Raw genomic sequence first — 17,190 nt, forward strand, 5'->3', positions numbered from 1 at the left:
AGAAGAGGTGTTATTTTTAACTCACACTTTTTCAGATGAGGAAATCTGAGTTCAGAGAAGTGCTTTTACCTTTTATTACAGAGTTAGTGACAGAATCAGAATTGAAATCCAGATTCAAATCCATCCTATCCCCTTTTCCCACCACTTTATGCTGACAGGAGGGAGTGGTAGGACAGGCGTATCCACTTCTGCTGTCTTCAGAAGGCCCAGGCCCCATTTAAAGCACACAGCCACAGTGATGTGTGCACAGTGACAACCCTGGCTGTTTCTGCATCCATCCTGAAGTCAAAACAGGTGGCCTCCTCAGTCAGCCTCTGCTCCAAGGAACCAGAACTAGCTTTGGATGTGGGTGGGCTTGAGTGATCCTACACACACAGCACAGACATGAAGCCTCAAGGATGATAAACAAAACAAAGCAAAGCAAAACAAACATGGGCTGGAGGGTACATCAGTACATGACCCTCCACAAAGAAAGGTTTTAAAAACATTTCCGAAGAGAACTACAGTAAGCCACCGTGGAGCTGAGAATAGCACTTGAAATGAATCTCGTAACAGTGCTAGATTTTGGAAACTGACTCCACTGGTTTTCTCAACTGATTCCCATACATTTAACCACCAAGTTCCTCAAAACTATTCTCTGAAAACAGCCATTACATAATATTAAATTTAAAAAGCAGAACATGAAACTATACATATAGTAACATACTGAAAAAGAACCAATGGTAGAATTTTGATTTTGTACATCTTTATATTTTTCTAAACTTCAAATTTCCTGTAACATACACATATGTTACCCTGTTATTTATAGCCTTTAAAAGTATATACATATATATATTAACTGAAATACTTTTAATCAATACTTGAAAAAAGGGAAACAATCCAAATTTTACATAGAGTGAAACATAGAGTTTAGAGTCTAGTAATGTTACATAGAGTCTAGTAATTCCCAAATACTCAACAGATACATCAGAATCACCTGAAATATTTATTTAAAAAAATATACATTTCCCAAGGCTAAATGCCTACTAAGAATATCCCTGGGAAGAGCCCAGATACCTAAAATTTTGTTTTGATTTGAGTAAAGGTGTGTGAGACAATAAATGTTTGGAGTTTTCATCTGTTTGGTTGGTCTGATTTATCTTAAGAGGAGAATCTTAATATATGGCCCAGGCTGGCTTTGAACTCAGGTTCAAGTGATCCTCTTGTCTCAGCCTCCCCAGTAGCTAGGACTACAGGTATCCTGCCACACCTCAGGAATCTAGAGTTTCAACCAACTCCCTAGGTTGAGTCTGATACTTTTAATAAGGAAATCTAAAATTATTTCAATTCTCTTCTCTCTTATTTAAAACTAGGAAAATTTTATAATAAAATATAACCACATAATATTTAACAGTTATTATAGGTAACTGGATTGTAGATTTGTATAGCCTAAAATCTCACCATTCATCTCTGCAAACTTCTGGACATCACTCAAAGTTTTCAATTCTTCTCTTGGACATGCTGCTACACATAGTGCTACGGACCTGATCTTCTGGTGTATCAAGTCCAGTTTGCATGGATCCAAAAAGAATACATACCTAGGGCACAGAGAAAAAAAGCTGAAATATTATTCACAATTACATTCTGGGTTACTTACTGTGCATGTGACTAAACCTAAAAGCAAAGAACATCGAGTCCATACTCCTTCACAAGGAACATTTCAAAAACCTAATTTTAAGTTAATTTTTAGAAAATAATTACTTATAAATATGTTAACAGTAGGAGTGGGGTAATAAAAGGAGTTACAATTTTTATAATGTTTTTCTGATGTTTACATTTTTGTGATGTGCACATACAGATTTTAAAATTGGAAATCATCAACTTTAGTTTTGATGTTGCTAAAACTGCACCAAAAATATTATAGGAATATGCCAGTACTGCCATATAATATGAATTATAGTTCTTATATAAATTACAAATTTCAGTTAATGAATATGTAGTTATAAAAATGATCAAATATGAGTATTTATATATTAATATGTTGAATTAAATTTGTAAGGTTAATGGAAACTACAGAAAAGTGCATCAAAATTTCTGTCATATGAATATTAGAATAAAGTGGTCTTAGTTTATTTTACTTTTCAGAAGTCTCTCTAGAAACAATGCAAACTAGAATTAAGATAACTATAATAAATATCATTTATTTAAAATGTTCATTATATGTAGACAAAATAACCTCCAAGTCCCAAATCATCTTTTGTATCCTGTACACTCATAATTTTAAAAGGGAATATATTTAGAACTTTCAATACAGCAGATACTTTCAATGTGATCAAGTAGAGGTGAGTAAGACTACAGATGATACCTCCTTCCCGAGGAGAAAGTGAGGCCCAAATACCTGAGACAAGCAGAGTGCATTATTACAGATCAAAGAGGGGGACTGTAAGAAGGACTACTTTCATGCAGAAAGAAAGAGTTAAGACACTCCAGCCACGGGTTCAGTGTTATGAAGTCCATGGTAGGTTTTCTAAAATCACATTATCTGTCATCAGCCTTTCCTACAATACAACTCAAACGGCAACAGGAAATACAGCTAAATGTGAAAATTAGGACAAAAACCATAAAATCAATACATGTGCTGGAGTAGTAGACACTATATATTTTTAGCTTTTTGGTACCAGGACTCAAACTCAGGACCTTGTGTTTGGCAGGCGGCACTTATGCTGCTGAGCTATATCCCTGGGCCCTGACACTATGTGTTAAAGGATAACAGAAGAAACATTAAGTAGAGAGCAAGGTAAGGAAAGGTACGAAGGAGCCCTCAAATAGAGTGACATTGTACACCATCCAGTGTGGTGAGAAGGCCGGGAAGTCAACAGAAAGGGCAGGTACAAGCAATCAAATGAATATATATATATATATATATATATATATATATATATATATATAAAACACCTCATTAGTAAGTCCAAAACCATTAATATTCCATACAGATAAAAGAAATACAAAGAAAAACAAAGATGCGGTTTGGAAGTGGGATTTGTGGAAGCTGCTGTGGCTGACGACAAGGAGTTAATGTGAAGTGTACTACTGTTTTCAGCAAACTTGGGTAGGATCAAGCATTCCCTTATGACTTCCACTTCCATTTAGCCCGAGCATCTGGCTGAGCATGTCCATGCTTAGGACCCTGCACAGTGAATGGCACAAAACCAAACTCTGGAAAGGGACACTCAGCTCTCCAAGGAGAATGTCATAAAACCTTTAAGTCAACTATCATGGCCATCACCACTACCATTAATAACAACATCATTAACAGTACACATAAATAAACAATATCCATAAAAATTATGCAAATCAACACTGGGTACTTACTGTGTAACAGATACTGTACTGAACTCTGAATATATACTAACTCTTTTTATCTTCAGGACAATACTGTGGTATCTTGGGGTGAGAGACTAGAACTAGGCTTAAGGAGAGGAGCTGAGTATGTAGCTTTAAGTGGTAAGTAATGCCTCCAGAAATATCTGAAGAAGTCACATGACAGTAGAAAAAACAGGCTTAACGAAAAAGAAAAACCGCCAAAAACTACCAGGGCCTTGAAGCTGGGCCTAACCTTGATCAGCAATAACCTCTTGATGATAGATGCATTGCCCAATTATCCCACCCAAGGTGAAAAATTAGGTGGAAAACTGAAAAAAAAAGAAAAACCAAGATTAAGCCCCAAAGTGCCCCTAACACTCTCCAAGGTACAAAGTGTTCTCATATCTTTATTTTACTTTAAAACATATTCCTTTGATTTATACTAGTGACTGAACAGCGGCCTTATAGCACGTTTTAGTCAGATCAACCTGCACCTGCGTTCTGGCTCTTAAGAGTTCTCTGACCTTGAAAAATAGATCTATTATTCTGAGTTCCAGTTTCTTTACTTATAAAACCTACTTATAGTTTGCTCTAATGTTATTGATAATTATCAAGCACCTAAAGTACAGTGTGCACTTAGTGATTGATATCATTAAGAAATTATTTGCCTTTCACAATTTTACAGATTGACAGGCACTAAACTCAACACTTTCTAATACAGGCATAAAACAGGATTACAATGTTAATATTTAGTCCTCATTTGGAAGAATAATATATTTGACAGTGATTATGACTGTTAGATTATTACTCTTGAGAAATATATAGGCTCTAGAATAGGTCTGGCATAAGGGAAATAAAAGAAGAGAATGAGAGGAATTCTACAATAACTACACAGCACTGTAAAATTAACTCTGAACCTTTGGAAGTTCTTGCACATGGTGTGGGAAAACCCACAAAATACTGAAATGGTATCTTCATAAGTTTACAGCCGAAAGCATACATACAACATTTATACTCCACACCTTTCCTACCACTGTCTGAGAAATATTAAGTTCTGTCTCACTTCATACACACACACACACATACACACACACACACACACACACACACACACACACACACAGAGCATTTTCAAGTTTATCTAATCTGTGGCAACATGTTTACAAATAATCACATTTTAACAAACTAGTATTTAACTGAATATTTATAGATTAGGAAAAGTGCTTTTATCAAACATACATGGATGGTTCAATAAAAACGGTACCACATGCTTGCTGTTTAATTTGAAAACGCCCTTAGGTAAATAATCCTTATCTTAGTTGCAGTTTTAATTTTAAAAGAAAATAACTGTATACAGCAAGGTTTTTTTAAAACAGTGAAATAACCAACTCAATAAGCATGGTATTAGCAGACTAGATTACAAGTAGTGTCTTTGTATCTGCAGTTTCTGTCTCTGTGGTTTCAGTTACCTATATCAATCAAAGTTTAAAAATATTACATGGAAGATTGCAGAAATAAATGTTGTAAGTTTTCAATAACATTTATTAGAATATCTTGTTACTACTGTTCAATTTTATTACTGGTTGTTGTTAACCTTTACTGCGCCTTATTTATAAGTTAAACTTTCTCATAGGTATGTATGTATCTGAAAGAAAACAGATAGACTGATAGCCAGACAGAAGGTAGGGTTTAGTACCAACCCCGGTTTCAAGTATTGCTTCCATGTCTTAGATTGTATCTCTTGATAATAAGAAGATACTGCTGAATTGTACAAAGCTGAAAACTAAGTTTTTTCAACCGGAAGGTGCAAAAATAAAAGACTCCTCAAATCCCAGCTCATTTTCTCACACACACACACACACACACACACACACACACACTCCAGCAAATGATGAGGGCAGGAATGGTCACATGAATTTTCCATCAGCTTCCAGGCTATATCGTTTACACACTTTGGTCTCTGTTCCCATTCTTCCAACGTAGAAAAAGCTAATTTAAAACACGCTCTAATTTAAGAACTAGTTTTTCATTGCTACTTTGAGTGGGTCTTTAGGTAGACCTATTAATAATAATTGTATTAAATTTTATGGCTGTTAGAGGAACTGGAATGAATAAAATACCAAAAGTGAGAAGGAAAGGAAGATGACAAGCACTAACAGAAAAATCCTCTGGACACTAAACAGCCCAGACACCTGCAGACACTGGCACATTCAACATGCACACAGCATGACTGCATGACAAGTGAAGACAGATGTAAAGGGAGCTGCAAAACAGCCTAATAAAGCTTTGGAGGTAAAAGTCAGGAAAAAAGTTCAGACTAAAATGCAAAGCGAGTACTGAGAACAGCGAGGAATACACACTAACATATTTTACAACTGAGGCAGCCTGTAGGATTACTTGAGGGAAAGGAAATAAGTTTACTTTCATTGAAACTTTTGACGTACAGTTGTCTAAAAGGCAGGAAAAGGAAAAACACCTAAGTAAAATGGTCTGTGTACACAGCGAACAGGAGGACGACAGATGAAAACAGGGCAATGAGGGAAAGGAGGGCGCTCAACCACAGGAGCGCCAGGAGGACCAGGGCCACCACAGAGCTGACTTTCAAAGCTGAGCTGGGAGTAGTAAGATGAAACTGAATGATACCACCTCAGGAAGGTTTACAGCTAGTTTAGACCTCTATTTCCCATTTTACTTATTTCACCAACAATACGAGAAAGTAAAGAAAATGATATACTAAGCAGTTACTTCATGTCACAAAGCATTTTAGGCTTTGTTCTTATAACATCCTGCTTCACCAAATGAGGGAATGATTTAGAAGTCAGGCAACTAAAATAAAGCCACACTGACCTGAACCCTGGAAAGGCTCACTGTCAAGTGTTACTCTGTCTAACTCAAACTGGAAAGTGAGAGTAAATGTAACATAAAATGAACCCGAGATTGCTGATTCACAGATTAAATCAGGTCAATCCTTAGGCACCCCACAGCAGACAGAGCTGATCTGGCCACGACACTGTACTACATGGTCATGTAACAGTGCTCATATAATTAGCAATAAATAGGATGATATAAGAAAATACTCTACTCATTCAACAGCTATTACTGCGTACTCCTGCCTTTTGGATACAAAATTCATCCATACAGTTTGTGATACAGTCAGAAAAGAAGAGACCAAAGTACAACCAGTCATTTCAAAACCATGACATGTGGCAAGGTTGAGAAGGCAGTAGAAATTGTATAGTTTTATATGGAGGACAAGGAATTATTGGCACCATTAAAGGAAGAGGCAGTGTGTACGCCACATTTTGAAACTGAGTAGGAATTTTCCAGACAGATGGGGAAGGGAGCACACTAGGCAGAGAAACCTGCAATGCCTAAAAGCACAGAGGCATGAAAGAGCATATTTAAGGAACTGCAAATAATCTGATAGAGTCGACGATAGAGTGGGCCATCAAAGAGCTTTGTGCCCAGGAGACACAGGGATAGAAGCAGCCGTCCCTAGAATCTGGAGGATCTTACAGCTCCACTCCATTAGGCAACGTGCCCGCAAATGGCCACAGTACAGCGATGCCTTGGTATAACCAGCCCCTGGGGTGGAAGACAGGGAACGGCTGGGGCACAGAGAGCTGCTCCAGAGATGAGCCTTTGCCATTAAACTGCCTCCTGCTGCCATGGCAACTCTCTGCGGCAGCTTTTTGGAGTAAGAGGTGGCCAGCAGATACTGGGTCTGCTGGCCACCTCCTGCCGAATTTGGCTGCTCTCCTTCCTAATCAGGACGGAAGCACTGCAGTACTAAAGCTGGAAAGCTGGCTGAAAAACCCCTCTGTTGCTTTCTGCTTTAGTGATTCCTAACACGCGTCTTCCCCCGAGGGGGATAAAAATGGAGTCTGATGATTTTTCCAATTATTATCTCCTATCAATTTACAATTTATAGCCACTTTCTACAGAGCGTGCTGCCATGAGTGAATCACCAAAAGGAAAAACACCACAATCTAACAGAGGGTTCTGGTATTACTAAATATAGGCGCTGGGAGCCCAAAGATACACACCACCCACAGTGGAGTTCGCCCAGCGAGGCCTTTTATCTTTTGTGGGGTGAGTGCCAGCAAAAGAAATCCAGTCATCTCATCTGAGGTGGGGCCCAGATGCCCCAGGAAGAGCTGTGTTATAGTGAGGATAATCTTTGGGGCCAGGACACCAAAGTTGGTAAAACTCAACCTAAACTAACCCAATCTACTGCAACACACAATTAACTAAAATTACAAAGCTAAAGGGAGAAAAACAAGTTCAAAGCAGAAATTCAGCTTCAAACATTTAAGTTCAGATAGTGGTGATAGGAGTTGGATGATGTTCATAAGCCCCACCCCCATACTGCACAGCCCCTGCAATGTTTTGAATGTTTGTAACTTCAAAAACACACAGTAAACTTAATTGTCAGTGTGATGGCATTAAGAGGTGTAATCTTCAAGAGGTAACTAAGAAATGGGCACTGTCCTCAGGAATACATAAATGCTGTTATCAGATAGTGCTTAGTTATCATGGGAGTGGGCTGTTGGTGAAAAGATAAATTTGGGTCTCTTCCATGTGCCTGAGCACACACGTTCATCTACTCACTATGTGAAAGCTTCTGCCATGTTATGACAAGAAGAACACCCTCACTGGGCATAGCCCCTGAGTCTTGGTCTTCCAAATCTCCAGAACTGTGAGCTAGAAAAACTTCTACTGATTATAATTTTCCCAATCCCAAATACGATGTTATAGCAGCAGAAATGAACTAAGATAGATAGGAACAGAAATAGTGAAGTAAGCTGTGAGCAACGCAACCTATGAGGCTGGTGATGTCCTTCTATGGATTATAATTTACCCAACCTTAAGTATCAGCACCAGAAAATGAACTAAGATGGACAGGAATAGAATCAGTGAAGTAGGCAGGCATTGTGGTACATGCTTGTAATCCCAGAACTTGGGGGGCGGAGGCAGGGGATTGCTGCAAATTTGAGATCAGCCTTGGTTACAAAGTGAGTTCAAGTCAGCCTGAATTGCATAGCAAGACCATATATAAAAAAAATGAAAGAAAGAAATATTCAGTAAACTGTGGGCCAACCTATAAGGTTGATGTCGTCCTCACTGTGTCCCAAATCCTGGGGAGGAGGAGGCAAATCTCCTGAGAAAGAAGTAGCACTGTTAACAAATAAAACCTAAAGACAAACCCCACCAAAGAGAGGATGGCATGCTGACCAGCACCGAAGCATGCTCCCCAGCACTTCAGCAGTCCTGGGTTTAAGAATAACTGCTAAGAAGAGACACTCCCAGAGTCCTTGCCAGCAATTCAAAACACTGACAGCTCAAAACAACTTAAAATCATGAAGGACACTTAGGAATCAGATCAAGACAGCAGTACTCAGAAAATGTTTCCCTCTCTGACCTCACTTCCCACTGGTCTTACCCTGGTCTCCCGTTAGTTTCTTCTGTCCCTCACTCTAGTATATTTCTCAGGGCCTTTGCACTATCTTGTTGGAATGTTCTTTCTTTGCAAAGCAACAGAGATAGCTTCTTCACTTTTTTCAAGTCGATGTCCACAAGTCTGCTTCTCAGTGAAGACTTCGCTGGCCAGGCTGTTTAAAATGTGAACTCTCTACAGGGATATTCTTCCATCTTTTCTGCCTTCTTTTTCCTCTTTGTCTGCAAGTATGTAAGTACTTCCACTTACATATATATATTTTACTTAGAAATCTACTTAATTTCTGTCTCTACCAATAGAATTTCAGCTCCAGGAAAACGCAGATATTTCACTGTTTAATTCATCATTCTATTATTAATATCTAAAATAATGCCCGAAACACTTAAAAAGAGTGCTATAATTGTTTACTGGGTTAAAAAACAGATGGTAATTGTGTAAGCTTTTGCCAAGTAGGGCAGAGGTAGAGGGATGATAGGAAAGAAGAAAAGTCAAGTAGTGCAATGTTTTTATTTAATCAACAGAAATTTATTAAACATCTATTCTGTCAGATTCAGAGCTACCTAAGTATTAGAGATATAATGATAAATAAAACCCAACCAACAAGCATCTCCCTTGTCAGCATTTGTAATCCCGAGGGCAGGGACAGTCATAGAGCATCTGTGCCAACACTGCAGGAAGGAAAAAGACAGCAGAGGAAGCAGCCGATGGGTCTCATGAACAGAGACATGGTAAGCATCCACAAAAATATGTCTAAAGCAAGGATCTAAAGCATAAGGTCAGATGTGGAAGGCACGAGGTAGCATTAGGAAGAAAACAGAGCACGTACAGGCACAAAGGTGATAAAGCACATGGCACAAGTGAGAAAAAGAAGAAGGTCAATGAGACTGATCCAGACTGTGATGCAAGACACAGCTGGCTGGACAGGCAAACTGGAGCTAGATCATGTAGGCCTGATGAATGGTATTCAAAATGTTAGCAAGCTTGGCATCCATCCTGAAGACACTGGGCAGTCACTGGGAGTTCACTAGGTCAGTGTGGAGAATGAATTAGAAGTGACCAGGACAGACTAGCCAGAAGACTGTAGGATTTCCACCAACCAAAGGTGACTCAGGCTAGGGTGGGGAAGGGAAGGAGGACAAACAGATTTCAAAACCACTTAGGCATGCTTACAAAAACTCCATGACTGATTATATGTAGCGGGAAAGGGAAAAGTTAAAAATAATGTTTAGCACCGCTTCAGATGCTAAACATCAGAAGGGCTGGGGTATTCTGATTGGAATCCTATTCCATTCAAAAACACAGAAGACTCAGGAAGAAGAACAGCATGTTGAGGGTTGGGATGTTAAAAATAATATTCTAATTTTTGAAGTTTAAGATACTTGTAGAGCATCTCAGTCTATACAACTGGCACAGAGACAGAGATTTTGGAATTTTGGAATGATCAGCATACAAATAATAACACCCCAAAGGTGCATGAGACCAGCAAAGCGAGTGGGTAGAGTTGAAATTCCTATATGGGTAAAATGTGATCCTCCTAAAATTATAAGGAATATGTGATGTGCAAATTCATACATTATTTTCTCAAGAGAGACTGCACATTTCATAGTTTTGAACAGATTATCAGAGGCCCCCAAAGAAGTAAACTTAAGAGCAAAGAAAAATAAAAAGAAGAAAAGGAAAAAGAAGAGCCAAATATATACTAACACTGCAAAATACAACAGAGGCTTGGAAATGGAAAAGTATGAGAAATGATATTCCTATTTACCATTACAATGTTTGTCTTCTCCTTATATGTGTATTATTGATGAAGAACTAATTGTGAGAATAAAAACCAAGAGTTACAGGCTAAAAACTGTTTCTTATATTAAACTGAAATGAGAAAATAAATAATGCCTTTAAAAACATTTTGCAAAAGGTATAATAAAAAAAGTCATTCTCTTTAGTCTAGATAAATGGGAAAACAACATCTCCAAACCAATTTCACTCTCACACTATATACTTTATATATTCTCAAAATCAACTTTTCTTTCTTTTTAATTGGTACCGGGGATTGAACTCTCGACCACGTGCTTACAAGGCAGGTGCTTATGTTGCTGAGCTAAATCCCCAGCCCCCAAAATCAACTTTTCTAGCAATCACACTGAGAAATAGTATGTACCATGAGCCAATCACAAGACATTTTCTTTTTAATTTAACCACTTTGACATACAAGTATCATAGAGTTTACCTATATAAGTTTATGCAATTCTGCTTTTGAGTTATTCATCATTAAAATATAATTGCAGGATATTTTCATCACTCCAAAAAGAAACCCTGTACCTATGTGCAGTTACTCCCATTCTCATACATCTCTTATCCCCAATCCTCGGCAACTATTAATCTTTTTTTTCTGTAAATCTGTCCACTCTGAACATTTCATATAAATAGAAATCTACAATATGTGCCTTTTTTTGTAGCTAGCTTCTTTTCCTAAACACAGAGCTTCCAAGATTCATCATGCTATAGCATATATGCACATTCCTTTCTGTGACTAAGTAATATTCCACTATATGGATACGGACACGCCAGATTTTATTTATTCACTTGTCATTTAATGCATATTACTGTACTTTTCCTTTTTGGTCATTATAATAATGCTGCAATCACTTTCAGGTACAGGTTTTTGTGTTGACTTAAGTAAATACCAAGGGTCAAATTACTAGGTCACATGGCAATACTATTTTAGTATTTAAAGGAACTGCTAGACTGTTCACAGCTACACCATTCTATGTGCCCATCAGCAAAGCATGGGGTGGGGGGTCCAATCTTTACATATCTTCATCAAAACTTGAAGAGTCCACTTTATAGCTAGTCTAGTGTACATGAAGAGGTGGTTTGACTTGCATTTCCTTCAATGACGTTGAATATTTCCACTCGTCTATTCATGTACCTACCTATGCATCCCTGTACCGGCTTTGGAGAAACAGCAATTCAAATATTATTTGCTCATCAAAGTTCTTTTAAATTTTCTGGAAAGACAGAGTGGAGCAAAGAGAGGTGGGAGATGCTGTCATGATATTATGAAAAAAAATTCATAAGAAAAAAAGGGATAAAAGTAGAGAAAAAAAGATCATGCAGGAGAAAATATAGGAGTCAAAGAATTAGAGGTCAAAGAGTGTCTGCAAAATGAAAACAACAAAAACAAACAAACAAACACCATGCAAGCTGGAAAAGACAAGCTCATGACCAGCATGGGGGAATTCTTAAAGTATCTAAATTGACTTTATAGGTGGAGCAGTACGGGTGATGACAAGACCAAGCTGTAACTATGAAGAGTGAATCCTGAAAGTCTTCATTGAAAAATATTTAGCTACTTCCTAGAGTTACAGTGAAAATCAATGAGACACAATATGAGAAAGTGCTTCACACATAACACAGATACACTTAGAATGGCTGTATTTTTCCATCTTGATAAAAACTGAAAAAAGCTTTGATAAGTATCTTCAAAACTTTTGAAAGATGATACTGAAAAAAGCAGCTAATGTTTACAGTGCCAGGCACTGTGCCAACTAGTATGTAACATTGCATTTATTTTTCCAAAATAACCTAGGAAGTGGACACCATACTGCAAGAGAAGTGCTTTAGGCTAAATAACAGTACTACTGTTATTTTCTACAGGTAAACTAGCCTTTGGTTTTCCATCTGCTCTACCTTATAGACACACCTCTGACTACCGCCAAAAACCTTATCAATCATAGAAAAACTAAGAATACTGTTTCTGCGGAATTGCTTTGTATCAGAGTATCAGTTTTTTCTATTTAATTTTATTGCTTCAACAATATATAAAGTTCTGTTGTCTCATATGCAGCTCACTTAATGTATTTTACAGTGTCAGGCTAGAAGTTTTTGGATTTGCAACCTTTGGTGATGACCATAAGGTTTTCTTTCTGCCTTCAAGGCCAGAAAGATCATAGTTAATATCGTGCTCATTTCAATAATTATAGCCAACCTAGATTTCTGGTCTAGTTTTTCTGTGCTTCTACATATGGCTCCTGATCTTTCATTGTTATATATGCAACTAATTCTAATCTTTTAAAATTATTTTGTGAATAAGAAAAATTTTTAAAAGCACCAAAAAATTCTTGCCTTTTAAAAATTTTTATCTTTTATTTTTTAAAATTCTGTGATATATACTACTAACCAATCAAGTTTTATTCAACATCCTATTAGGATCTTTTTGTGTATGGTGCTGGGAATTGAACCCAGGTCCTTGTGCATATAAAGCAAGAGCTCTACCACTGAGTCACATCCACAGCCCTCCTATTAGGATCTTAACTGGTACTATATTTTCTATAAATTAACTGTTAGTATTGTCATCTTTATTAAGACTACACATCAGCAATATTTCTCCTATACCTTGTTTTCTTCTATTGAAATATTATAATTCTTTGTATTTGGCCTTATTTATCCTCTTGGGTTTTATTTTTAAAAACTATTATCTCTTTTCATTATATTTCCTGTATAATGACACAATAAATGACTGAGTTTACTTAGGAATGTGTTTTATAGCCATAATTTAAGCACCTCATTTTAAGATATGTTCATGTTGCATTCCACGTTATAGCCCATTGACACTGCAAATATTATTTTTCTTTCTAATGACCTATACTTATTCTCTTCCTCTCTTTTATATGATTGTTGCAGCTAGTTATCTGAAATAACAGTATAAAAAGGTGACATTCTTTTTTTTTTTTTTTAGTTAGAGGTAAAAGATTCTACTTCTCTATAACATTGGTAGCTGTCCCTAATAAAGATTCCTTTCTCTCTCTACAACTTAAAATCAATTTTCAGCAAAGATGCCAAGATAATTCAATGGGGAAGATAGTGCTTTCAATAAATGCTACTAGAGTAACTATAATTTTGTGTAAGGGTGTGGAGGAGATGTATCTTGACTTTTCCATCATGGAACCCCCAAAAAAGTAAACAAAGATGGACCCATACATCAAAACATATGCGTGCAATTAACGTAAGTCCAACAGAAAGCATAGAAAAACATCTTCATGGCCATGCTCTCTTAGATAAAACACAAAAAGCATGAACCATTAATAAAAATAATTAAATTTGAGTTCATCAAAATTAAAAACTTTTCCTCATCAAAAAATGCTGTTGAAGCCAGTGTGGTGGCGCTATCTCCGGAGGCAGAGATGGGAGGATGCAGGAGGCCTGCAGCAAGGTTAAGGCCAGTCTCAGCTAAAGAGTGAGCTTAAGGTCAGCTGAAATTGCATAGTGAACTCTGTCTAAGCAAAACAAATCAAAGGGACAAACCATAGATTAAATATTTTCAAAGACATATCTGACAAAGTTCTTGAATCTAGATTATATAAGGAATTTTTGTAACTTATTAAGAGAAATCAGTTTGTTTGAAAATATGTGCAAAAAGTAGGAATACTTCACAAAAGAGAGGTGAATGGTCAATCAGTATTTAAAAAGGTGCTCCATATTCATTAGCCACTAGGAATCCGTGGGTTAAAACCACAATGAGACACTACTACACACCCACAAGAAACTGACAATACAAAATGTAAGTGAGAAGGTAAAGCAACTACAACCTGCCCATTTTTCTAGTGGTAATACAAAATGGTGCAACTAATTTACAAAATACTTTGACACTGTCTTATAAAGTTAAATGTACATTTGCCACATGACTCAGTAATACTAATCCTGGGTATATACCCAAGAGTAATAAAATACTTGGGCCCACAAAATCATGTACACAAGTTTTCAAAGCAGTATTATTTATGATCGAGAAAAAAAATTCTTATATGGAAGTAACCCAAATATTTTTAAAAAGATGAACAAACAAACAAAAAATGTGGTACAAAGGAATACTGCTGAGCAGTTTAAACAGAATGAACTACTGGTATATTTAAACATGAACACATCTCACTGATATTACTGTGCTATGTTAAAAAAAGACAGAAACAAAACACTTGCATACTGTAAGATTCCACATACATGACATTCTAGAAATTGCAAAACTGTACTGACAAAAACCAGATTGTAGGTTATCTGGGAATACGATTGGAAGCTAGGACTGACCACAAGGACACGGGTAATTTTTCAGGGGTAGAAGAAGTGTGAAGTGACGTAGGACTGAACATATTTACCGAAATTCAAACTGCACATATAAAATGAGCTAAATTTTACTATACATGTTATACTCAACAAAACTATAAAATATTTAGAATTTCCTGTATCAAAATGCACTTTACAAAATTAAACTTTCAAGCCAGAAGTGGTAGCACACGCCTGTAATCACAGTGCTCAGGAGGCTGAGGCAAGAGGATTGTTGTGAATTTGAGGCCATCTGGGCTGTAATGTGAGATCAAGGCCAGCCTGAACTGCCTAGCAAGACCCTGGCTCAAAAAGACACACACAAACACATGTATACACATACATCATTCAACTTTAGAGTCTCAGTGTGCAGCAAACCTTACTCAGAGAGACATCTGGACTTTGACCTTGACTTTCAGAGTTAAATCTCTAAGCTTCACGGAAATGTCTTTGTGTACCAGGTCTTAGGTCATGGCTGATAATAAATAATATGATTTAGGATGAGGGTAGGGCTGCATCACATAGAGCTGAGGGTAAGGGTTGACCATTGGAGGGAGAGAGACCAACTTCATGTACAATGAGTGTTTTTTACTCACTTGGTATTGACATGACCCTAGGGCCTAGAGGGTGGAAACGGAGTCAACCATATAACAGAGTCCTGGTTAAAAAAAAATCAGAACACTGGGGCTTGGATGAGCTTCCCTAGTCAGCAGCCACACTCTTGTATTCTGACTCCATGTTGCTCCATTTCTTAAGAGTGAGAACACTGGATGCTCTTCTCTTTTTACCCCTTTTGTTAGCTGATTTTAATCTGTATTCTTTCTCCACAATAGACAGTAAACATGAGTACAATAGTTTTCCTGAATCCTGTGAGTCTGGCAAATTACTGAAAGGGTGGTTTTGTGGACCTCTGGACCTGCAAATTGTGTTAAGTAAGGGCCTGGTAACTTGTCTGTGCCCTAAAATTCTCGCCAACAAGTATAAGTAGGTGACAAACAAAGGACCATAAAATTCACGGTTGAAGTAGTTAATAATTACCTAAAGTATATTTCAAAGGTCATTATCTCTGAGCTTATGTACAACGACAAAATCTTTTTACAGTCTTTATAGGTGTCAAGTTAACCTGGAAGCAGTTAGCACTGGAATGAGGATGTGGATCAGCCGTCCAACTGAGCCATTGCAAGAATACACACTTAGTTGTAAAACACAGAGAAATACTAAGTATACCATCCTCGCTGAATTGTATCTACGTCATCTAATTCTGTTAGGTGGCTTTTTGGTTCCCTAGTTAGAATCCGCAAACATTTTGACTTCTAACTCTTGCATTTTCTTTTTTTTTTTTTTTTTTTTTTTTTTTTGTCTTTTTCTTTTTTATCGGTACCAGGGATCGAACTCACGACTGCCTGCTTGCAAGGCAGGCGCTTATGCCGCTGAACTAAATCCCCAGCCCCTACACAGCTGATTTTCAATGAATGCTTGCTGACATTCAAATAAAATAATACCCAGAATTTTCAAGAATAATAAACAGGCCTTTGGTAAACAGCAATTAAATCAGGAAGATGAGAAATGAGTACTGTGTTAGCTGCATAAACTATACAGAGTGACAGAAGTACCCTCAAAGCAAGTATTTTAGCCCATGGTATCTACATTTTTCTAATGCTTTTTCTATTTCAAACAGGCATAGGTATGTCAACAAGATATTATAACTTCAAGAGATATGTTTATACATTAAATAATAAAATTTTCTTAAGATATGCAATTATATAAGATAATGTAGGCCAGGAACATGAACATATTCTTCATATTGGTACACTATCACTACCAGCTCCCTGAATAATTCTTGATTTGTGACTAGTCAGCAATCATGGCATAGACTCAACCAGACACGTTAAGTGTGTACGAATCCAAGGTGTAAGTGTTATCAGTGGCCCTGAAGTCTTATTCTGTATCTATGAAGAGATAAAAATGGAGAGCTTCTTTAAAATAACACTCCTGTCAATGAAACAAACTGAAAAGCTAACACTACTCATTTCAAGCTAGGTATTCTTCAGTGTTTTTAAAACATAGATGGTAAAAAAAAAAAGTCCAAGTATGGAAGGAGAATAGTGCTGTTCAGTGTCACTGTTTTCTGACAGAGATGGACACAGACAAGAAAGCCTCCACATTTTCTTTAAAATTTCTTGATTTATAATTTTATTAACTTCTGCAACCTGCCCATTCTTTCCATGTTCCTCTACAAATTTTTTCTTAATATTTAAATGCTGAGAGGGAGGGATTCCAAAAAGGAAAAAGGTGGG

At 37.0% G+C, this 17,190-nt stretch overlaps 1 protein-coding gene across 3 annotated transcripts in view; it reads right to left on the reverse strand.

The window, feature by feature from the left end:
* Slc44a1 (solute carrier family 44 member 1) overlaps positions 1-17,190 on the reverse strand; it is a 181,593-nt gene that overhangs the window by 100,749 nt on the left and 63,654 nt on the right. For all 3 annotated transcript variants that reach the window (XM_063224411.1, XM_063224409.1, XM_063224407.1), the window contains exon 4: positions 1,441-1,577. In XM_063224411.1, coding sequence (XP_063080481.1) covers positions 1,441-1,577 — 137 coding nt within the window. The remainder of the gene's footprint in view (positions 1-1,440; positions 1,578-17,190) is intronic.

The sequence above is a fragment of the Cavia porcellus genome, unplaced genomic scaffold (assembly GCF_034190915.1).
Source record: "Cavia porcellus strain 051 isolate PalLab524CR breed Dunkin Hartley unplaced genomic scaffold, mCavPor4.1 scaffold_1, whole genome shotgun sequence".
Classification (NCBI taxonomy): domain Eukaryota; kingdom Metazoa; phylum Chordata; class Mammalia; order Rodentia; family Caviidae; genus Cavia; species Cavia porcellus.